We start from the raw sequence: 25,202 nt of genomic DNA on the forward strand, positions 1-25,202 counted from the left end.
AGTCAGACAGGTACAACCACGGATAGTATCCGCACTCCCTTAAATAAAGATACGAAAAAAGATACTCGGAACTTTCTTCTGAACCATCTCGAGCATAAGAGAGTACTTCAATTCGTGGGGCGCCCAGATCAGATCCACACTCAAGTCTTCGCACCAATGAGTTATAAAGAAGCCTAAGAACACGAGTATTCAAGAACACCTTAGCTGTTCGGAGAACAAATCCCAACATTTTGCGCGCACTGTCACAGACAGTGCCTCCTATGTGAGCATGAAATTTCAGTCTAGCATCAAACATAACTCCCAGATCTTTAAAAGTGGCAGTTCGCTTAAGTGAACAGACTCCTATACAGTACCGTATAAAGATAGTTTTTAATGCCCTTGTATATGACAAAACATAACATTTAGAAACAGGAAAATTTAGTTGGTTCTGAGTTTCCCAATCAAATATATTATTTATATCAGACTAGAGAAGGCAGCAATCATCCAAGGTGGAAATCTCCAAAAACAATTTCAGATCATCTGCTAGCAACAGAACTCGTGAATGCGATTCAAAATTCCATAAGTTACAAATTGTCTCCTATTTTAAAAATAATTTGTAAACAATATTAATAGTTTATTACTAAAACCAATTTAATTTCATTTGCTCAGCAACACACCATGATTCACCCTGTCAAAAGCCTTGGAAAAATCATTATATGATCATTCCACTTGATGACCTCTATCCAAGGCTTTCAACACGTATTGGGTAAATACCATAAAATTAGATTCAGTTGATCGTCCAGATCTGAATCCATGCTGTTCGTCAACCAAAAAAGGGCTCACTTTTGGTGAAATTAAGTGATGTAACAATGATTCGAACACTTTGGCCGCAGCAGAGAGAATGGCAATTGGCCTGTAATTCTCAATAGAAGTCTTGGAGCCACTTTTAAAAATTGGAGTTACCTTGAATTTTTTTCAGACTTCAGGAAAGGTACCCGAATTTAAAGACTAGTTAAAAAGGAAACTCTTAAAGGAAAAGTCTTAGTGAATGCCCACCATAAATTATTTTTTTATTTAAGAAGAAGTGTTCAGGGATTTGCAACTAGTATACAAATAAATGAAAATGATCTCAAAATATAAATATTTTTGTAAACAATATTTAAGAAATCTACACATTTTTATTCTAAATATTTATTTTCAAACCTTACATAAGGAGATACATACGTAGCTACCTAACTTTGTAACTTTTTTTCAATATTTCTTACAGAGACGACAATAGTATTAAAATATTTTATACACGTAATAAAAACACATTCTGGAGCTTTAAGTGCCACAGCAAATATATTGAGTTAAGATATTCATAAACTAAAAACATAAATTTTTATATGGTTATTCATTTAACATTCAAAACGCGTAAAAATACACGTCGATACGGATTCCATTCACTCTTGTCTATGTCTAACATCTAGTGTCGTACATCGAGGCGTCTCACGAAACTGCGAGCCCTTGGATCTCATCTTTTATTGAAACTTCGTCCGGATATTGATCGAATTCTGAATAAAAACCGTTATATTTATTTATATATCATTATTTAAATATCCTATTTGAAAATGGAATGAACACCCGTAAAAATTTAAAGAAAATTTCAGAAAATCAAACAGCAATACGTACTGCTTTTTAGAAATCACAGGCCAAAGATTTTTCAAATAGAAATTAAAGGTGACTTCAACATTATATTTTATTTTTTTATTTTATTGGAAAGCCAACATACATTTATAAAATTATAAGATACATATTATAAATGCATTTCATAAGGTCCAATTAGAGGCATCCTCTTAATATTGGCAACACATATAATTAGCATATAAAAATTGAATACATTATGTAAAATAACTAATGGTTCACAACTTTTAATATTATCAAATGTCAATGTAATTTATATTATAAAAAAAAATACACTTAAATATCGGTCGCACAGTGGCACATTATCATCATTCCCTTTCCGCACCAATGGTGCATAGGGCACTTCATTAGTACACCAATTGCAGCTTATATTGATCATTTTTGTTACATAACGGTAAAATTAGCAGTCTTACGCTTCAGGTACCAGTCCAGGGACGATGAAATATGATATTATATTGTAAAAACACCCTTTCAAATCAATATTTCATATCAACCAAGTCGGGAATCAAACCCGAGACCTCGGTGATGATGACTTAAAAACAGCACATTACGTATGAAATGCCGATATAGAAAACATTAACAAAAAACTGATGAATCATTAGTCGGTTTGAAAAACGATTATATCAACTATGTTAGTTGTGGTTCAAGCACTCTTGTGAGCATGGAGTTACTCACGCCCTTTTTCCATACTTCTGACCACGTCGACAGGGATTCGATGAAGTTTTCGAGAAATAATTTTAGACAAAGGCCTCCAGGGCTTCAAGAGCTGTCATTTTTCCATATAATCTTTTGGATAAATAATAACAATGTGACGGCAAAACAAAGTCGGTCGAAGAAAAAACATTTCTGCTTGTGCACGTTGACCACATTAATGTTGATACGAGTATTAAAAATAACGGTCCTACCTCAACTGTCCCCGTTGCTTCCAATTTTTGGAGACTTCTCGTTCTTCTTGCAATTTGAATATGTCCGAAATATATGATAAATAAATATGTGTGTCGTAAAGAGTTTTCGTTTAATGATAGTTCCTCAAAGAAATCATCGTTCATATGATCGTTCTCGAGAATGAACGTTTGTGCGTCTTCCAGTCTAGATATAACGCCTCATCAGAGAGGATATAACGCCACAACACTATGTCTTTTCATTTAGTCCTCGATTAAGACAAATCGTGCGTGTATGAATATAGCGATATTCATACGTCTTCTGATGTACGCACGACGATTATTCCGACTTTTGACAAGTACATCTTCAAATATTTGTGAAATTTAGTCATGCCATGTCTTTCTCTGTCTTGCTCCTTTTCTGCATCCATAAACGATCACATGCTAAATCCAGTTAGCCGTTTTATCGCTTTCCATTTGCTCTAGATGTCCAAACCAACGCGGCAATCCTTTCTTGATTGTGTCGATAATGCTTGTTTCAGCATTACATAATGCACGAATCTCGACATATAAATATTTTTACCACATTTGCCTGAAAGATCGCATTTCGAAATATTTCAGTCTACTTACAACACATCATATTATTTGGATTTTATTTTCGCAATTCGCAATATTAGCCGATGAATCAGTTTTCTAAACTTTTTTTTCCCTGGGTTTATACGCGAAAACTTTGTTAATGGTTTCAAAATAACGTCTATAAATAGAATATAATATACACCGTCACGAAGCTTTGTTCTATTAATAGAGCGACTTATAACAGGTTCAGGATTAAGATAAATTAATTCAAACGTGAATTTGTTGTACAAATTAAATTATTACTATTAAATTAAATTGTAGTTATACACGATATCTTAGGCCTTGCAAATAAAGCAATAAAATTGTATGATCATAAAATTTATATTACCTACCTGCCTATAAGATACTTCAACAGTGATGGAGATCCAATTTGAAAGGGGAATATGGAAATCTAAGCATTTACAGAGTTTATAACCTGTCAAAGCAAACTTAAAGCGCTAAAATTTCATTTAATCTTCGAGGATTTAGACACATTCAAAATATTTGAAAAGTTGCATATTTCTTCCATATTTTTTCGCATTTAAACGAGTTTATAATATTTATTTATTTATCAACCCATATGACTGTTTAAAATAATCAAATGTATCGATGGCAAAAAAACTTTAAAGGAAAACTCGATGAAAATTTTTGAAAATTATTTTTTTACGTAAATTGAACTACAAATAAAAAAAAATATATTCACCAATATTTTGAGCAAACCAGTTAATCTTTACTTGTTTATCCAAATTAATTTAATTCTTTCTGTAACATAAAAACATGGGAAGTCTTCAATTATTATATACATATGTTCAATTATTTAATAATTAAAATCAAATTTTCTGCATTATTTTCGTACAATTATTTTCAGTTATCGACAAAAATACTTCAAATTTTCATACAAATTACGAATTTCCAAACAGAAAATTAAATTAAACTTTAAAGACAACGAGTAAGTTAAGTGCTGGGTGAAATTAGACATAGTAAATGCTTTCTTCCACGCGGTAAAAATTAGAGCATTTAATTAAACGGAGAAGTTACTCGAAAACGTAAGAAAGATTTTAATAAAAATTTACTACGTCACAAGTTCTTAAGAATCAACCAATGATAGAGTATTGTGATAGATTTCCGGTTTCCTGAAAGTAAACTCACCAATCAGCTGAACTCACCGACTAGGCCTTTGACGTCACGGGCGGAGTAATTTCAATATTACAAAACTTTACGCTAATAATACGATGCACAAAAATAAAAAAAACAAACCTTACTTTGATAGTCTATTAACACATAAAAATATTGAAAAATACCTCTAAACTTTCTCATTAATCCAATATTGTAGTTGTTTAGAGATTCCATAAGACATGAAATTGGCAAACTTCTAATAAGAAAAAAAAGATTATTCTCTTCTAATAAATGTTCTCCATCATTGTTCTAATATAAAGCAACAATGCTTCTACATCACTGCAATTTAATGAAAACCAAGGGTAGTATTTGTCACTGAATGCACATTTCTTTAAATATTATCTTTTTAAAAAACACTGAACTTCGTCACTGAAGATACTACGTTAGCTTCCCATTGTAATACCAATGGGCCCAGAATTTACAATACTTAGCTCCTTGGGGTAGTAACCTAATAGAGTCGCCCATACGGAGAAAAAACATTCTATGATTCTTGACCACGAAGTTATCTACGCTGCCGTCATAAGAAAGAAGGACGTTTCTACATAAAACAAAAAACGGAGAAAATAAATATTTTGTAACACGGAGATTGAAAAATTCGCTGTGTGAAAAATACTACAGAAATTAAGTATATTATTATGCGACAGTACGTACTATGGTTTGTCCTAACGGAATATATATATATTAATTTTATGTTATATATTTAAAAATTAAAATTTTCGATCTTTTTATTAAAAAAAATACAAGTTATACTACAATGAAAAGACGTTTCTAGCTAGAAACGCCCTTTTTATTTAGTAATTAAGTAAACGTCTTAATTTTTTAGTGTTAGTATGCCAATTGATTCTACTCAACTAAATAAAATAGACGTTACTGGCCATTTACTGTCTTTCAAACTAGTAACGCCGACCTAATAATCAATTAACTTCGAAATTACCAGCAGATCTTAAATTTAATTGAAAACTAGTAGGTACATTCATTTCAGATGTTTTAAAAAACGGAATTGAAGAAAAAATAAGTATTTTAATCAGTCTTTAGTAATTATATGACTTCCTTTTATATTTAGTAATCTTCGAGACTTTTTGCAGTTTAGTCTCATTTATTAGTGAAAATAATAGGGTTGTAGTTATTTTAGGAAGATAGGTGTATTTTTAGTAGATGCGTATTTTTTTCCTGATTCCGAATATATATTTAACTCATTTTCAAAAAAATGATAGATGCGTCCTTCTTTCGTATGACGTCAGTACAGATTACAGCAATACAACCCGGCCATAGGTAATTGCAAGCGCTAACCGAAACCGTCCATTACACGTTTATTAATTTTATTTATTTGACAATTGTAGTCTGCATTACTTTACGGGCTGTTTAACCCATTACGCAATGCAGACTGTAAACATAAGTTCGAAATGAATTAATAGAAAGCAGATAGCTGCTAAACTGCCGATATGTGCAGAAAAATATATCCATATTATCTGCAGAAGCCCTAGCCGTGTTCAGCAATCGATCAGTTTGTTGTTAAACTAAAAACCCAAACTTAAACGAAACCAAAATATTATACTTAGTTTCAATAATAAAGTTTTATTTTATTTTATTAAATTTTATCTCTATTTCTTAATATTTTATATATATTTATATTTTCGATACCTGACACCCTCTTTCCAATATAACACCCACACACCCACCCTCTCACTCACTTACACTCACACAAACACACTAGTATGTATTGTACGTGTATTTAATGTATTTCTGTGGATATCTGTCATTGGTTTTATTCTCTGTATATGTTATTTGTTATATTTGTATTACATGTATTACTGTTGATATCCCCAATAAATAAAATAAAAAATAAAATAAAAATAAAAGTGCTGAATGTTTTTGTTCTATGCAACAGAGCTTAAAGGGTTCTCTAGAGAATTATTACTCAGAGCTTAGCTCAGATTTTTCACATTATTTATTTATAACATTTTCGATATCGTCTAAAAATACAGTATAACTATCAAACCCTGTTATTTTTTAACATAAATCTATTCAGAGCCGAAAGTGCGTAATTTAGTAATATTTCAAATATAGCAAACACCACAAATTAGTGAATGAAAATTTGGTAGTCCAGTACTCCTATTAGTGATGCGAATATATTATTACGATAAATTATTTAATCAAAAAATATTATGTCAACATTCGAATAAGATCTTATAAATTAAAACCAAATCGAATATATTGATAATGAAGAAGCCCAGCCCTACGGGAAATTGGATATAAAAAAATGGCGGCCTCCGTGGTGTAGTGGTCAAGACGCTTGACTCACGCACGGGAGGTTCCGGGTTCGATTCCCGGTGAGAACACAAAAATTAAAATGTGATTTTTCTCAAGCCTGGGTGCTCTGTGATGTAATTCACCACTGTAATTAGGCCTCCTGGCCTGTTGTGGTGCAAAAAAAATGTTAAAAAAATATATATATATTTTAAAGCGCGGTACATATTATAGCATTAAATTGTACGGCGAAGTTTCAGAAGAAAAAAAAAATTAAAACGAACTACTTTGAACGACGTCACCAAATCAACCAATGATAAGAGAGTTGTGATAAATTTCCAGGTTATGGCAAGTCAACTGACCAATCAGCAGAACTCACCGAGAAGAAAGGGGAGAGAACTTGAGACGTCACACGCGGAATAATTTAAAAAATACAAAACTTTTAAAAACCATAGCGCTGATAATACGATACACATTTTTTTTTAATTTTGGCTTAGTTTAATAGTCTATTAATAAATTTAACACTGAATTTCCTCATTTGAATAAACGGAATCAGGTTATGATTTTATTCATCAATTTTTTTAGGAAAGTTATAAAATAGTTTAGATTTTTTTCAATATTTTTTTTTTTTTTATAAACTCGTATATCCGTTTTCATAACAATAAGCTACGCATAATGCTGTAACATACCTATGTATTTATATTAAAATATAATTTTCGACATCTTACAGCTTGTAGTAGAATACACATATTTAAAAAAAACAAACTATATTTTATAAGGAAGTTATAAAGCCAGACATCACAGTTCATTGTATTTTGGGTCCAGGGCGTCGATACAGTTATGGGTGTGAAATAAAACCGGGTTGTGGTCCTGAGGTAGTGTTGCGGACTCACGGATCAAAGGTCCAAGGTTAAAATCCCACTATATTGTTGATTCTCATATTGCCAGCGCAAATAATTTACGACATTTAGGAAATGGTCTCAAATTTGAAATATTACAATAAATAATTAGAATGAAAATATTCCTTATTTTCGTCGAAAAAAAAATCCTGGAGAAGTTTTTCCGACTCAGTGGCTACTCTCATGAAAAAATCCTGAAAAAGGAAGGATAAGTACGCTTCGTAGAGTAGTGGTTGGCACGTTTAAAACAATTATATCAAAATTATAAAATATGTATATAAAAGTTAGCATCTAAATATAACCGCACAAATCGTCGTCCATCTTTCAAAAAGGCGTTTTTCGAATTTGTTAATTTTTAGACGGCGTGTAAAGAATTTGTTTTGAAAGTTTTTGCCTTTGAAAATAATAAAATAATAATCTTACTTTATTTTTCTGGGTTTTTATCAATTATTTTAAGACAGTGTGATGCCCATTTTTTCCATAAATATAACTTAATTTTTATTAAAATATTCATAGCTCAATTTCGACAAAAAACGAGATACGTCTTTTGAAAGATGGACTACATATGTGTGCTTGTGTGCTTGTGTGCGTGTTTTTGAGCGGGAGGGTGAGTATGCAAGATTAATAAAATTCTAGAGAGGAGGGAGTAGAAAAGAGCTTGGAAAGTGTTTCAAGGAATTTTGAAGAAACATAGATGAAATTACTCACCTATTAATTAACAAGAAGTATTTTGAAAAAGACGATTGTCTTAAAAATGTATTATCAAAAAACGATTGTTATTTTAAAACCGATATTAAAAATAATAACATTGTAACTATTGACCGATTACGCCCATCACTACCTCACATCATAAAATGCTTTAATGTGTATGGTCGACTTCACACGATCGTATTTTTACGATTACCCTGTTTACACCCTAATTTTACCGTGCCGTGTGAATTTGGACGATACGATGAAATGGGTCTATGATCCATCTCACAGGCCCATTTCACACCATGGTAAAAATCCACACGGCGCAAAAAAATAACATATGGTGTATTGATATTTATTGTATAATAATTATTTTTTTATTATATTTATTTATCGAATATCAGACAAACGTAATAACCAGCACACCATGAAGCCGTATAATCTCGACTCGGTTTTCTTTGGCAGAATTTTTACCTAAGAACAGCCACTATATACATATTTTTTTAAATATAATAAAATCAATCTACCCTATGTAATTCTCCCGTGTCGAGTGGATTTTTGCCATGGTGTGAAATGGGCCTTCGGATCCCGAGGGCCCTACCTTTCTAGCGTGTTACCTAGCCACTTGCCACATTGATTAAAAACAAACAATAAATACTTAATTCCATTAATGTAATTAATAACAGCGGTCAGGTAAGGTTTTGGGCTAAAAATATCACCAATGGGAGTCCTTTACGGGGTTTTACGTGGGGCATTTGATGCTGGTCGTTCTTAGCTAGTTTGCATAATGGAAATAACATAACCTTCTCACGCGACATCCAACGCACTATAAGCTAATTTAACGTACAATGTTTTATTGCATATTTAAAACCAGAAACTTTTCTGCGCATTTGTCGATCTGCAAAAGGCGTTTGATAGAGTTGACAGAGAAAAATTATGGGAGGTGTTATCGGAGTATGGAGTGAGCGGAAACCTGACACGGGCTATTGCTTCTCTGCATAAAGACAGCACAGAATGTGTTAGGATAAATGGATCATACACATCGTGGTTTGACATTCATAAAGGAGTCAAACGGGGATGTGTGATGTCACCATTGCTGTTCAACGTGTATATGGATAACTGTATGAAAGAACTGAAAGCCTTAAGAATGGGAGCAAAAATGGGTGATTTAACTGTCATTTGTCTTTTGTATGCTGCTTATGCCGTGCTTCTTGCTAACACTAAAGAGGAGCTGCAGTTCTTGGTAACAAAGGTCTACTATGTAAGCAAGGGAAGCGATTTGCTAATTAATTTCGATAAATCGAATGTGATGGTTTTTGAAAGAAATGAAAGTATGACTTAATGTGAAATCACTGTGAATGGGGTAATACTTAAACAGGTAGAGGAATTTGTGTACCTGGGAAGTATGTTTACTAGGAATAGAATGACTGAGAAAGATATTGAAAGGAGGGTGGGTGCCGGGAACAGTGTGAACGGTACACTTAAATCAACCTTGACAAATAAATGTTTGACGCAAGAGGCAAAATTAGCAGTTCACAATAGAGTCCTGGTCCCGACTTTGATTTATGGGAGCCAAGTATGGACTTAGAAAAACAGGGATGAAAGTAGAGTGAATGCTGCCGAAATGCGATTTCTCAGGCGAATGTGAGGTAAAACTATGTACGATAGAAGCAGAAGACAGGAGCATTATGCAAGACTGAGATAATCATTATCGACAAAATCAAGAAACGAGCTTTGCGTTGGTTTGGACATGTAGAGCAAATGGACAGCGAAAGAACGGCTAAAAATATTTACGATGCAAATATTGACGTATGCAGAAATAGAGGAAGACCGAGAAAGACGTGGCATGACCAAATCCAACAAACATTTGAAGATGCACATGTTAAAAGTCTTATCTTAAAAATAATTGGCGCGCGTGCATGAGAATATGTATGAATGTAGAGGAAGCGAGATCTGCATGCAAAGATAGTGATGTGGCGTTCTATCCTCTCTGCCTAACCTTGCAGAGAAACGGCATGATGGTTTGTTTGTGTAAAACATGTCAAATAAGTTGATTTGCATCTAACATGAACCCATTTTCAAAAAATCTAATTAATTTATTAAAAATTACAATAACAATGATTTTAAATCTCGTAGTCGTAGTATACGTACTCGTATAGTCCGTATTAGTAGCTTTTTTTTTTTAATATAGTACTTTATAATCCGACACTTTACTTCTCCGGCCCGCCAGTAATCTGACGTTTTTATACAGCTAGCTACCAGTATTAGATAAAATACTAGCGAACCCGACGGACGTTGTCCTATCCGAACGTTGACTTGCCTGCTATTAGCTTGGAAAAAAACTTTTCATTGATAAGTAGGTACCTAGGTAGTTGTTTATGATTGGATTCCAAAACTAAAAATTATTAATATTAAAATATTGAATTTAAGTAGGTACCTAGGTACTTGTTCATGGTTGAATTCCAAAACATAAAATAATTCATTTTCAAATATATAATTCTTTTTGCAAATATCAAACTCGGCTCTTCTCACCAACAGGGGTGCACTTTATACACTAATGCGATTTTCAAATACGTATTATATGCCAGTTAATATTATTTTAGTATTACCAAAAATCCAGTAAAAAATAAATAAATGGGAAGAAATTATAAGGAATGTAAGGAAAGAATCTGATTGATCTCCGTAAAAGCTAATGTTGTTTGTAAACATTGAGAAACAAACTTTTTGAAACACATAAAAACAACATCCTTCCATTTTTAATATGCATTCTCGTCGAATGCAACTCTGGTAGGTCGATGAAAAAAATATTTATGCATCTAACTTTTTTTTACAGATTCGATTGAAATTTTTAATATCTACGAACACGCGCAGCGCAAAGATCTACATTCCGCTGAAAACCGCACGTAAATCGGTTAAGCCGTTTAGAAGGAGTTCAGTGACATCACACGATCAGAATAATTATATATATATAAAGATAGCTTCTGCCGTTAAAATGCTTCATTGCAGTACTCTGATCCGATATTTACCGGATTACCATGAGACCACTGTTTTGTATAATATGTGTAAGTCATATGTATTAGTTAAGGAATTCTTCCGCCTCTCTTTACAAATTCGTTCTTAGTCACCAGACGCCTCTAGACCTTGTCGCTAGTCAGCACTCTAGCCTCCTCCCACGTCAATCCCGCATCCCTTAGTTCCGCCGAATAAAGCTAAAAGTTCACCATCGACTGCCTTCCTAAACGGCTGAAGCCCGCGGGTGCAAGAATACGCAACTTGGGTTGCATCAGCAGCACGTGACCGAGCCAGGTCCACCGCCGCACCCTTAAAACGCTCATTATGGGAGGCCGCTGCGTCCGTTCTGGGACGATGTTAGTTAGGAAACGAACCATTTTATATCTAATATTCTCCTCGAGCATTTGCTCTCAAAACTAAGAAGTTTTTGAGTTTTGGTAAGGCGTCAGGATTTACAACGATATGGGAGTACTGCCATTATACAGGGGATTAAATAATTACTAAAGACGTGTTCAAATTATAAGACTGAAGAGAAAAAGTATAACCTTTTTAACTGTCTCTACTTCTGGCTGATATTCTTTTAAATTGCTTTTCTATAAAATGTAGTTTTAATCCCATGTATGAGTTTTAAACACATTTTATGTAGTGGAAACATCCTGGTGTGATTTTTTTATAGACCGACAGCTCAAAATGTCATTTGCAAATAATTTTTCAAAAGAAGAAACACAAGATAACGCCAGCAATGGCAAAGAAAACTGCGATGGCTACAATGGGCTAAAGGTTTGAAGAATAAGACAATACAGGACTGGAAAAACATACAATACATCTAATTGACATCTAAATAATTATATCTAATTTCGAAAACAACCTTTGTATTTTAAATATTTTTTTATAGATGTTATTTTGAAAAATATATGAGGGTATAAAATATTTAAAATTAACACCGTTATAAAACGTATGAAAATGCATCTTTTTTAATTATTGTATAAGCTAATGATGTACAATTTATACTTTTATGCACAGTGTATATTTTATTATTTTTTATGCTTGAGCGACGAATCCTTCTTTTCGGCATTGGAAGAGAGTAGCCAATACATTCGAAGAAGACCAGAGGAGGCGCTCAAAGCAACTTGTGTCGAGCAAACTGTGAACATCCAACCACAGTTATGGTGTGGAGTGTTATATCTGCTCATGGTTCTGGTAGACTTTATATTGTAGAAGGAAATATGTCACATTTTTAGCAAATGAGGACGTCAAAACATTACCATGACCAGGGGTGCTATTCTGAACCACTCTGTGGCACGAGAAAACAGTTTTTCTCGTGTATTTTGTAAGTAATTACACGAGATTTGGAGCGTTTGGATATCGGCCCAGGTAATAGTTCAAACATGAACCCCATAGAAAACTTATGATTAAAATTTTAAAAAGAGAGCATTAACATCATAAACAGCGGTTAATTGAAAAATTAGTTGAAATTTGCCATAAGGACCCCGATATCCACAATTGCTGTAAAATTCTTATAATGAGTATACCCAAAAGGATGAAAATGTTAATAAATTACAAAGGCATGCATACAAAGTACTAATAGATATACACAAACTGATTAGTGCCTTTTTTCTAGCAATAAATTATTAAAAACAGAAAATTTGTGTTTTAGTCTAATAGTTTGAACACATTTGCAGTTATAAAAAAAATTGTTCAACTATTTCAATAAATGCTTTACAACTTCATATAATTCTCTGTCTGCATGAAGCATAATCATATAATTGGCACTCTATCCAGCGCATCTTTATCATATGATACATAAAGGCAAGATGAACAATATCATGCTTCAGTTCCAGGGCAGGCAGATGAAATTACTGAAAATCTCCCATTGAAAAAAATCCATACCGACCCAGCTGCGAATCGGACTCCACACCTCAGGCATCGTGAGAAAATACTCTAACTGGTACACCATGGAGCGGACTAATCTCCACTATGTTTTTGTGATATTTTCTTTGTTGATAATGTTAGCGTTCTTATAATTAACACAAATATTTTTATTTTGGTGGCCATTTTCAACGACTTATAAATGACTTACTATAAGAAAATGCCAATAAAGTTGGGGTAGAGTGGAGTTCGAGGAGGGAGTCCGCAACACTAGCCACGGGACCATAACCCACCCAATTCATATATAAATTTAGCATCAGCAAATATGAATGTGGCAATAGCTAAGCTCCGTAAATACATAAATTACATATAATAGGTTTTATGTTTATGAACAAGAAATTTCTCTTTTCTGTTGGCGCCGATTTGTCGCCATATTTCCAATAACGTTTCCATCTCACTGAGCAAACAAAGTTCGTAAGAAGTATTATTATTTTCCTGAAGCCACCATTTTTACCCTTTTGTTTCGTAAAACATAAGCAGTAACGCATTTTTTAATTTTTAAATTAACAATCTAAAAGATTTATATTACAAACGGAATTACCAATCAACGACAATTGATTACAATTTCTCTTCTGATTTGCGACATAAAATGGGTTAAAAATTGAAATATTTGGGTACTACAGAAAAAAACATGAAAAATTTAAATGACACCTCTTCCAGCTCTCTAGCTCGATAAGAGAGCTCTTAGAGCATTGAAAAAAATTGTTTGCGGTTTTTGGCCCATTTTTGCCAATTTTACGTGGATGTTATACAAAAACAAGTCGACATATCTCGATGAAATTTGGTATTTTCCCAAGTCTACGGGTATATGCATAGTACACCTCTGTCAAATTTTATGAAAATCTGAGATGGTGAGGTAAAATTTGTTCAAAAACTGTGTTGATTTGACCCGGAACGAGCCGAATAGAAGTCAAATAATTTTCATAAAATAAATAGCAATATTTTCAACAATATTTTGAGTTTGTCTAAATTTTTGTATAAATTAACTGTATTCAACCCCTTTGGGAGTTATTAATATATTACAACAGAGATGAAGAACGTTTTATAGACGGGAATATAGATGTCTAGGCATTTACATGGCTTATGACCCGTCATTGGCTGGTGAATGTTACAAAATGTATAAAGTGGCCACTTAAACCAGCCGATGATAGGTCATAAACCCTGTAAATGCCTAGACTTCATTCTAGACTATATTCCCTTCTATAAAATGTTCTTAATCTCTGTTGTAATATATTAATAGTAATATTTTCTACAACTATTATTTAATAATCTACCTATACTTTGTAAAATATATATTTTTTTAAATATATATTATTAACATATAATAAATAGGTATTAAGCTCCGTTTATTTTAGAATAATAAACATATGAATTAGTTTTTTTCATTTTCAAACATGTGAAGGAATAAAAAAAAAATTAATCTGTGTTTTTAGTTTTAAAAGATGTGAGATTTTTTCGAAATATTTTTATAGTGGGCATAAACCAAGTTAGACAAGTAGCGTAAGACCATAAGTCAAAGGCTTAGTTGAAACAGCTAGAAACAGTTTATTAGTATGTTGCTGTTGCCATAAATATCACTGTAATTAGATTCCGATAGGGGTGAGAAATGGCTTCTAGTTCCTACCGTAGTGCTGAAAAGGGTGGTTAATTTTAAATAGTTCTGTTCATTTTTTAACAAACGTGAATAAAAAGGTCATCTATTTATAGTAAATACGGCATCAGAAATAGAAGCGTTAAAGGAGATACGTTTCTATGTTTGACCGATAAAACAATATTGCATAATGTTTTGAGCGCAAAATATAGTATTTTAGAGCGCCATTATACTAAGAATAGAAATTGGTATAATAATATACAAAAATATCAACACCATAACGGGTCGGGACGCTTAATTATTGCGGTAAACACAGCACACTGATAACACCCATTTGAGAAAAAAAACATCCAATTATTGAATTGAACCCATACTTCCGTGCGAGGGCCAAGCGTCTTAGCTATTAGATCACAGAGTTTGCCATTGGGAGTTTTAATAAAGAAAACCATGAAATTTACGCTCATTTATTAATGAAGGTAAAACATGCATTCCCCTTTTTGTTTTCTGGAATAAAATCTTTATAATTATTATATTAAGCAGAGATAAATAAAACAATGTGTCGAGATTTTTTTAATAATAAACATTTAATAAATATAAAATGCCTACAATAATCACTTCAGTTAGTAATGATGTTTTTTGTAGATATTTTTCGATAAAACTGAAAGGTTAATGATTTTGATAAAAATATTAATAAAAAGGTTAAGTTATATTATTTTATGTTATTTGACCAACGAGCGCATTCGTCTGAGTATCTTGAGGACTAGTAAATCGTTTACAACATTATTAACTTAAATACTACTTTTTTACAACTTTTCGGGAGATAAAAACATAAGGTAAGTGTTTTTATTTTAGGGGCCGACAACATACTTGTTTACAAAAAATTTCATCTTTTTTTAACAAAAAAAAAAAAAAAAATATTATTAATATCTTTATCAAAATCATTCGCTTCATTTGAGATGATTTGTATAAAAAAAAATGTAAATATAAATATAACGCAATTCGAGCAATTGAAAGGATTTTAAAAGACAGAAATATAATTACAAACAATATCGGTAGAAATTTGAAATACTTACTGTAAAATTAATAATAAATTTATTGTGACTTGCGAGAGAGTTTTATAAGAATTGTTTGACAATACAAACCGATGGATAAAAAATTTAAAAATATTTTCCATTTGTGAACCGTATAATACAATAATTGATCATTATATTCTCGGGATGATAATATATAGTAAGAGATTTAAGTGTATCTTCTATACATACAGTAAACTGGGGTTTTCCCGTGAAAACGTAAATGTGTTAAATGTCGTAACAGGGCCCCGATTACAATGCGAAGTTAACTGAGTTATCTTCGACTGTCTAAAAAAAAAACGATATTTCGGTACGAAAATAAATATATTTGCATGAACATTTAAAGTATCTTCCTCAGTAACCTATAATTGAACATATTTAGAAGAAAAAAATGATTGCATATTCTGCTTTCACACAGAAAACTTAATTTTACTTTGAAGAAAAATTGAAGATAAATGTTAACTTCCCATTGTAATCGGGGCCCAGGTAATTGATGTTTGTTACCGATGAAGATAACAAAAAAAAACTTTTTTTCTTCATTTTCGGATAGTCAATTAGAGGTGATTATGTCTACAAACATGGATAATTTACTGCCCGGCGTCCCTTTGTAAATGAGAGACGGTAAAAGAAAACTTATTTTGTATTAGTACAAAATTAACATTTATAATTAATAAATCAGAAGCAAAACGAGGTTACATAAAACAAGCAGCATTTTTAAAACATAATGCAAAAATGACATCAAATAATCAAATTATATTTAACGTTCTTTATAATATTTCAAATTTCCGTCAGCGCAGCGATATTAATTCATAATTCTATTATTTCACTTAAAGATGGAGGACATTACATTTCGATTTGTTTTTAGAATAAATTATTGTTACAATGCTGTCTTTAGTTAATTTTCCGTAAAAATCAGTTTCTATTGATACGGGATTATTATTTTTCCCAACAAGTCACTTTTACTACATTATCTCTCCTTATGGCCCATTTCACACATATCTTCTTAATACACACGGCACCGTTAAGTTAGGGTGGATTGACATTTATCATATTCTTAAATCTTGATTAGGAAGCTTGTTAGCTTCGGAACGGTCGGAAATAAAATATGTGGTTGAAAACAAAGTTGTTTTGTTTAAAATGTTTATTAAAAAAAATTAAAATGTATTCAGCAGCTAGTCTCAGGTAAAAATCCAGTAAAAGGAAATCGAGTGGAGATTAGTCAGCCTCGTGGTGTATTGGTTAGTGTGTTTGTCTGCCTTTAAATAAATCAAAATTGTTAAAATATATGGTAATATGGTAAATATCGATCCACCCTTTGCTATTTTATGTGCCGTGTGGATTTTTACCATGATGCGAAATGGGCCTATCATTGCTTTTTCTGGGTATTGGGTCGAAAGAACACTTTACGAAACAAATGTAAATTCTAAAATAGATTTCATTGTAAATATTTAAAGATATTATACACAGATGTGTAGCTAGATGTACTAGCTTCATGGAGGTACAATTTGTTTTGTTTCACCTAAAATAAAAATAATAACCGAGCCGAACGCAGAGACGTATTTCTAACGTCTCCTAATTCCCTACGGTCTACAAATAAAATAATAAGTTATCAAAACTACATACGTATTAAAACGGAGAAAACTGTAAAAACTGTTCATTAAAAAAAACTGAATAATCTAACAATATTTTACGCTTTGAGTTAGTTGTTAAGAAAACAATATAATTTTAAAACTATGTTTAAAAATCCTAATAGTATTATTTTATTACAGAATTAATTTTCCATTTGGCATTTCATTTCTATTATAATTATGAAATATGTCCTATTAATTTACTAATTAATTTACCGAAGCAATTGACGAAAAGGCTGCCAAAAACAAGGAACATTGGCTTGTTATGTCTTTATATATATATATATATATATAGGTATATTAAATGTAAACAATATCAATGCTATATACCGTACATCATTTCAACTCTGATCACATAAATATGTTTTTAAATCGAACCAAAATAAAATACGGAAAATTCAAAACCTAGTTTTGGGCACTAAAAATATTTTTTGGGTGATTTATTACAATGGGAAAATACTAAGTAAATATTGACGATTTTTGTAGATATTCTTGATAAAACTCCATAATAAATCATTTTAATAAAAATACAGTAGAACTCCAGTTTCTCGGATTGCCAAATATCCTGATCGTTGTCAGGAAATAAAAAATTAAGGAGTAGTTATAAATATAAGTAGTTGGTAAACAAATCAAAAAGACCGGGAAACTGTATTGGCCAAAGTCACAATAGTTGACAGTACCATCAGTTTTCAAAAATAACAAGGTACACATGACGCCTAAATATCTTGCGTATTATCAATTTCTACAAGACTAGATAAAAAATATCTTGCGTATTATCAATTTCTACAAGACTAGATAAAACATAGCGTCGATAAATTAAAGAGTTATAATAACTAAATACTATACGCAACATAACAGATTTTAAGCATGGACCATTCGAAATCAGAACGCGATTTAAATCCAGTCTTATTAAACATGTTTTCTTCATGACATTAACCATTTTTTCAAAAAATTTTTTAAAACCACTTATAATGCACTAATCTGCTTTTTGCAATCACTCATCGAAAATAATTTATTTCAGGTACGCTCCAGACGTCACTGCGATCTGTGTAGATCTGTTTTTATGATTTAGGCAAATATTTAAATTTTGAGGGGATTTTATTTTGTCGTAAATAACTACCTAAGCATAACCATTTGAAAAAAGTAAAAATATTACTTTTGCCTTTACAACCAATATGTAACGATTTCTATGTTGTAATAAAAAAATTGTTACATTCAACTATGAGCTGTATTGCAAAATATATATAATCAATGTCACTGTAAAAAAACTTGAAGGTACTTAACGGATATGAATTTTAAATTAGGTTTTTCTTTTACATACAATGGACCGCGACAACTATAAATAAGTGAATATATTTGCTACCGACTTGTATTGCTTACATTTAATATGGTTGCACCCCAAATTATAGTACCGGTACTTACCTATATTGTAAGCCATTTATGGAACTCCCTCAACATCCTACCGAGCTAACTTATTATTAACGACGGAATTACTTCAGGAATGTTTCATTCACTGGTCAGAAATACTCAAATAGACAAGTTCATTTGAAAATGAAAATAAAACCCGTAACCAATTCTACGTTAGTGCAGTCATTACAAAATACAAAATAATATTATCGTCTAGGCAATGCCAACATATAACATGAAATATTGAATTATCAAGTTTAAAACTACTATCATTAATTAATTAAAATTGTAACATACTAGCATCTTAACATAGTTAAATGATATCTAGTCGTATGCGCTGTTTTGGTAAAGTTTATTCTGCTTAAACTCAAATTTCAAAAGAAGGATCTCAAAACTGACCAAAATGCAGATTTGCAACTTTGGCATTGTCCTGACGATATAAAATAAAAAAAATGCAATAACTACTGACATTTTAGCACCATTATTTTTTGCAGTATGCTTCTACGGTTCGTTTTTATTTCAGCAATTGATCGCTTATATTTTAGAGCAGAAAAATAAAACAGAAGTGCATATTGGAATCGGTGGAAATGAATTCTGTTGAAGAAAATCATTATTACTTATCAATTTAAGATTTAATGATATCTTGAACTTTTTTTATTTATTTTTATTTATGTGAAACGATTTGTTTTCCTGATCATAACATCTATGTGAAAAAACTCGATTTTTAAGCACTTATATCTTCAATAATTTGTGATATAAAACATATTATAATTTATGGGGAATTATCATACATATTTGATAATCATTAAGGTATGTTTTTATTGCATTGGTTTCGTCTCCTGAATAATTCATTATTATCTGTCCTTTACAGCAATTTAAATTTCTGTCGAAGATATAATAAAATTAACAATAAAACATGACATAAAGGAAAATACGGTTTTATAATACAGCATTAAATCACCGGTTTATTGTATAACTCTTACTACCATATCAAAATGCAATATCACAGCTTTAGTTTAAAAAACTCAATTTTCGCGTTCAATGGAAAATCATGTTTTTTTTTTCTGACTAAAAATTAAATTATAGTCTTTAAAATGTAAGATGATTAAAATGACAGTTGTCAGAAAAACTGACGACATAACTTTGTAGTAACGTCTAAGGAGTGATTTATATTGACACGCGAAAAATCATTCGTATTTGTTAAGTTAATTTTATTGTTTTAATACAATTCTTGACATATAAATCAACATAAATATATAAAATCATCTTTAAAACTTAAAAAAAACTAAAATAAACCTAATTATTAACGACGTTCTTACAAGGTTACATCATTTTGCAAAAACGTTAGAGATGGACAAATTGATCGAGTAAAAAAAAAATCGTTTGAAAAGTATAAATGTCTTATTTTTGGTGAATAATTGTATTCAACACACTATAATAGGCTTGTTTTTGCGTTTTTTTTTTAACAATTTTCGGAAACAGAGTTTCATGTTTGCATGAAAAAACTGATAAAATCTATTTGATCGGTACATGATCAGTGATCAGTAATTTCCCATCGCTATTGATTTGAGTTTGACAGCTGTCATTCTAATTATCTTACATTTTAAGGACTATAGGTATCTACATAATGTTATGCACATTTCAATTCACTATTATATGTAGTATTGGTGTTTTCATCACTATTCGTGTTCGTAATAAGGGGAAAATAGTTGTTTTTTCCCACAACGAACCTAAATCGAGTGGAAATGGAAACTACAATATTGCACTACAAACTGTTGACTATTTACTAATTATTAGATAACGAATAAGCAGAGCACCTCCATTGAAGATGAAAACATTAAGTAAGTAATAACCTTTAACTATACCAAATACAGATCTAACATCTTAAGTCTATGTAAACTTTGTGGCTTAAAAAATATTTTGAATGAAAAAAAGCCTACGCACAATTACAAAGCATTATGTATGTAGTAAATTTATTAAAATAATTTTCACATTATTTGTAACCAAAAAAAAATATTTGGCTCGTAATATTTTACTGTTCTAAGATTGTATCTTTTTATATATTCATATGAATGTTGACATAGCGAAAATATTTTCCTTAAAAGCAAATAGGGACGTTTTTGATTCGGATGAACGTAGTTTATACCTATATGTTTATTTCACCCAATTGACTGGACGCGTATAATTACTCAATACTTAATCAGATTTCGATATATCGTCAGAACGGGTCAAGGAACCGCGGAGTCAGTCGGGGGTGACGGCTTCTTGGGGCACATGGCAAGGGCGGCACGACAGGGCTGCGGGGAAGCGGGATTAGACAGGCCGGATTCGTGAATCGGGGACAGGGCAGGCGAGCGAGGGCGGGCCAGGGCCTTCCTGCGCCCCCTGCGCAGGCTGCGGGCGCGGGCCGCCCCCGCCCCGGGCCCCAGCGACTCAGCCAGCTCCTGCAGGTCCGTCACGCTCATCTTGCGGCGGACGGGAGGCGGCAGGGACGGCAGCTTGCTCAGGGGGATGATGCGGATATCTCCCGGGCCCGGCGCGGGCGGCGAGCCGGCCGCGGGCGGACTGTTGACGGGCGGCCCGGAAAGCGGGCTCACCTGATTGCTGCGGACGGGATATTGCTTGGCGGCGCGTTTACGCGGACGGCGAAGGCCCATACGATTCAGAGCGCGGTACATGCGCCTGAAGTGCATCATGGACCAAGAACGAGAGTAGCGACCGAGCCGGGCGTTTGTTTCGGGGCCGCGGCCGTGGTCCTTCTCAATCGAATGACCGTTTGCGCACTCGAGTCCATACTCTATTCCTCCCGAAATAGTTGTGATAGCGTCGTTGGTATTGTGATTATTTCCATTAGAATGATTTCCGTTTTCCATCGCAACAATAGAATTATTTTCCGGTGTAACGGGGCTCTCCGGAACTGCGGAGCAACAATTCCATTTTCGCTTCCACCTATGATGTTTATTGATGGTTTTAATCACGCAAGCCTTGGCACTGTTTTCGGTCATTTTCTTCCTAGATTTGATCGTGCATACTGTACAACCTCGAGAAACAGACTTGACACGCTCTATATCTACATTGGATTGTTTAGGATCAGGTTTGTAGTGCCGCGTCTCCGAGCAGCACTGGAAACTCTTCGCTGCGAGAGTCTCGCTCGTGTCGGGACTCTCATCATCCAGGACGGAACAAAAATAGTACGTATTGTGAGTGTGCTCGTAGTACTCGCTAGTAGTATCGCAACAAAACAAGCTCGTCGGGCGGTGTCGCAATTCTCCATCTCGATTACCAGAACGGATATTGGAACATATGTAGACTTTGTTTCTATACGCTTCGTTATCGACAACCACTTCGCTCGCGGGAGGAGCTGTAGACATCGCCTGTTGGCGATAATTCCTAATATACTCGTATGTTGTCAACCCCAGAAACGAAATATAAACGTGGAAAAAACATAAATGAAGCAGCAACCCGGCAGTTATAGCAGCCAACAGAGCGATGACTCCAACTATGAGGAGAAATACCGTATCTTGCACGGCGAGAGCCTTACTCATGTCTGCCTCCGGGGCGGTCGAGTTAGTCGCGGTGTCGTTATAGGCAGCCAGCGCCTCCCAGGGTGCGAGCCACGCGGGCTCCACATAGTACAGCACGAGCTCGGCAACCGCCACGGCCAGCACCACGACGGCCGCGGTCACTGCACTCACCACGCACATGAAGAAGGCCACATAGTTCCTGCCGCCGATGCAGTGGTTCAACCACTTGCAGTGATGGTCAAACTTATGGACACACTTGTTACACACGCTGCAGTGCTTGGTCCTGGGGCCGCTGGTGCGGATATTACACAGGTGGCAACGTCCATTCTCTATAACGTGGGCGTGCTTGCTGCGGTCGAACTCGGGAACCACACGGCTCGAGTTGATTCGTCGCAACTCCTCTTCGGCCGGGTCCAGCAGTAAAGCCAACAAGTGCGAGAGGCCGTGTATGGTGAATAACGCCACGAAGAGCACGAGAACTGGCGGCCGCAACGAGGAGGCGAGCGCGGGCAGTAACAAAGCGAAACAGGCGGCTCCGAAGGCGACCAGCGCCAGCCAGCCCGCGACCTGCTGCGGGTGTAGAGGAAGCTGCAGGCCGTGACGCCTCCTCCAGCGCCGATACTCCGGGGCGGGGGCTGAGTCGCTATCCTGGAACGAACACAAGGCGCCCGACTCCTCCGCGGATCCATCTAGCATGATACGAGCATCGGTTATGTGATAACCTCGCAACTCTCCGATCCGAAGACTCCATCTAGTCGCGAGGCGACGTTACCATTTCTATCGCGATTCAGTTCGCGAGTTGTTACGAAGAAAAATTATATGTACAAGTTACATTTCGAAACAATGGAGAAATGTCAAACAAGTAAATAAATATCTTTGGAACTATCACGATTGCGCAATCACTTCGCATCGAGACAATAATATAATGCAGACCGAATCGAATGGCGGAGCGTCGAACGCCAACTATGTTCGCGCGATTATTTTTATTTCGGCGGAGCGACACTGTGATGCGCTGCTTATATGACAGGTTCTCCGAGCGTTATAAAATAGGAAAGCGAACGCCACGGCATGTTCTGGTACAGGTAGCGATATTACCCGCTGTGGATATCGATCGAAGGCGTGGCCTGTGATAGCTGATAGCAACCCCTAACCTCAGCTAGGACATCGCGAGAGGGCGGGAAGGAAAAGCGCGCCAAAGTACATGAAAGAAATTCAAATTTACTCGAAGGCTATGCGGCCTGGTTTTCGTTCTAAAAAAGTGTTTTTTTTTTATTTATTTTTTTTGTGAACGGTACTGCTTTCATTTTTACTTTTCTTTATGATATTACAATTAATAATGTAAACATTATTACTTTTTCGCTAACACACTAGCAGAAAAAAAAAAATTAACAATTAGATATATAATCAAACCGTAAAGATACGAATAAATAAGTAAATACATGGCATGAAATAAAAATATATCCTTTGGATTAGCATTAATGTCAGCCAAAAAAACGGCCGTTAAAGATATTTGTTTGTACATAGGTACATAATGCCTGTATTCAGGAACAAAACTCAAGGTGAAGAAAGTACATTCTACTGTCCTCACCTTCAACTTATTCTCTGCATTTGAGACTAGAATGTACTTTCCTCATTTTCAAAGCATATGTTAATAGGACAATAAGATTTTTTAAGACCGCGTTAACAAAAAACTTTTTCTTTTCTTCTGTTTGATTTAATTTCATTATTGGAGTTAAACGGAGTGGCCCTACACAATAACGATTTTTTGGCATTGTATTTAGTATTATACAGAAAACTAGAATGAGGAAGTTCAGTGTTTTTTTCATTATAATTATTTGTTAATATACTATTAAATTAAGCCATTTTTTTCATTTCTATGTATGGTATTATCAACGCTATAATTTTTTAAAGTTTTGTATTTATGAAATTACTTCGCGTGTGACGTCAGAGGTTCTCTACCGCTTATTCTGTCAGTTCTGCCGATTGGTCCGTTTACGGTAAGCAAACCGGATACCTTCCACAGCTCTCTTATCATTGGTCGATCCATATGAACTAGTGACGTCGTTCAAAATAGTTCGTTTAAATTAAAATATTTTTTATTATTTTTTTCATACATTTTTAAGAAACTTTGGAGTAAAATTTAATGCTCTTATTTTTACCGCACGCAAGAAAACATTATTTATCCCCAATTTCCCGTAGGGCTGAAGTTCCTCATTACTCAAGTTCAGTGGTTTTTAATATATATTTGTTAATAGACTATCAAACTAAGCAATAAAAAATATTATATGTATCGTATTATCGGCGCTATGATTTTTTAAAGTTTTGCAATTTTGAAATTCATCCGCCTGTGACGTAATAAGCTCTCGTTTGTCAGTTCTGCCGATTGGTCAGTTGACTTCCCGCAAACAGAAAATCTATCACAACTCTCTTATCATTGGTTGATTTGGAAGACCTAGAGGCGTCATACTCTGGCCAATTATTTGATCAAATCATTGGCTCTTTAATATTTCCTAAAGCACGAAGGACGCCTTGTAGTGGTCGATGCATTCCCCATCCATGCTTGAGGTCCTAGGTTCGATTACTGACAGGATGGAAGTGAAATATTAGTTTTAAAAGTGGTTCTACACTGCAATATTTTGTTTTTCTTAGACCTTCCGTGTAACAAAAACTATCCAAATATGCTGCAATTTGAATTTGCTGCAGTGTCCTATGCACCACTGAGTGCGGAAGGGAAATGATGTCATATGACCAATTTTAAAAATGGATTCAGCAAACAAAAGTATAAAAAAAAAATTGAAAAACATTGGAATAACTTGTCACATTTAACTCATGTTGAATATTAAAAGTGGAATAATTATTCGATAACAAAAA

The 25,202-nt window shown here is 33.8% G+C and overlaps 2 protein-coding genes across 2 annotated transcripts in view; both read right to left on the reverse strand.

The window, feature by feature from the left end:
* Nucleotides 1–25,202, reverse strand: part of Dus1 (Dihydrouridine synthase 1) — a 62,795-nt gene that overhangs the window by 36,776 nt on the left and 817 nt on the right. The window lies entirely within an intron of this gene.
* On the reverse strand, nt 19,745–24,180 carry LOC148278029 (uncharacterized). The gene has a single exon (XM_088231967.1). The coding sequence runs from the start codon at nt 23,025–23,027 to the stop codon at nt 21,036–21,038; it is 1,992 nt and encodes a 663-aa protein (XP_088088093.1). The 5' UTR covers nt 23,028–24,180; the 3' UTR covers nt 19,745–21,035.

Source organism: Micrasema longulum, unplaced genomic scaffold (genome assembly GCF_059751315.1).
Source record: "Micrasema longulum isolate JH-2025_06_02 unplaced genomic scaffold, ASM5975131v1 h1tg000937l, whole genome shotgun sequence".
Lineage (NCBI taxonomy): Eukaryota > Metazoa > Arthropoda > Insecta > Trichoptera > Brachycentridae > Micrasema > Micrasema longulum.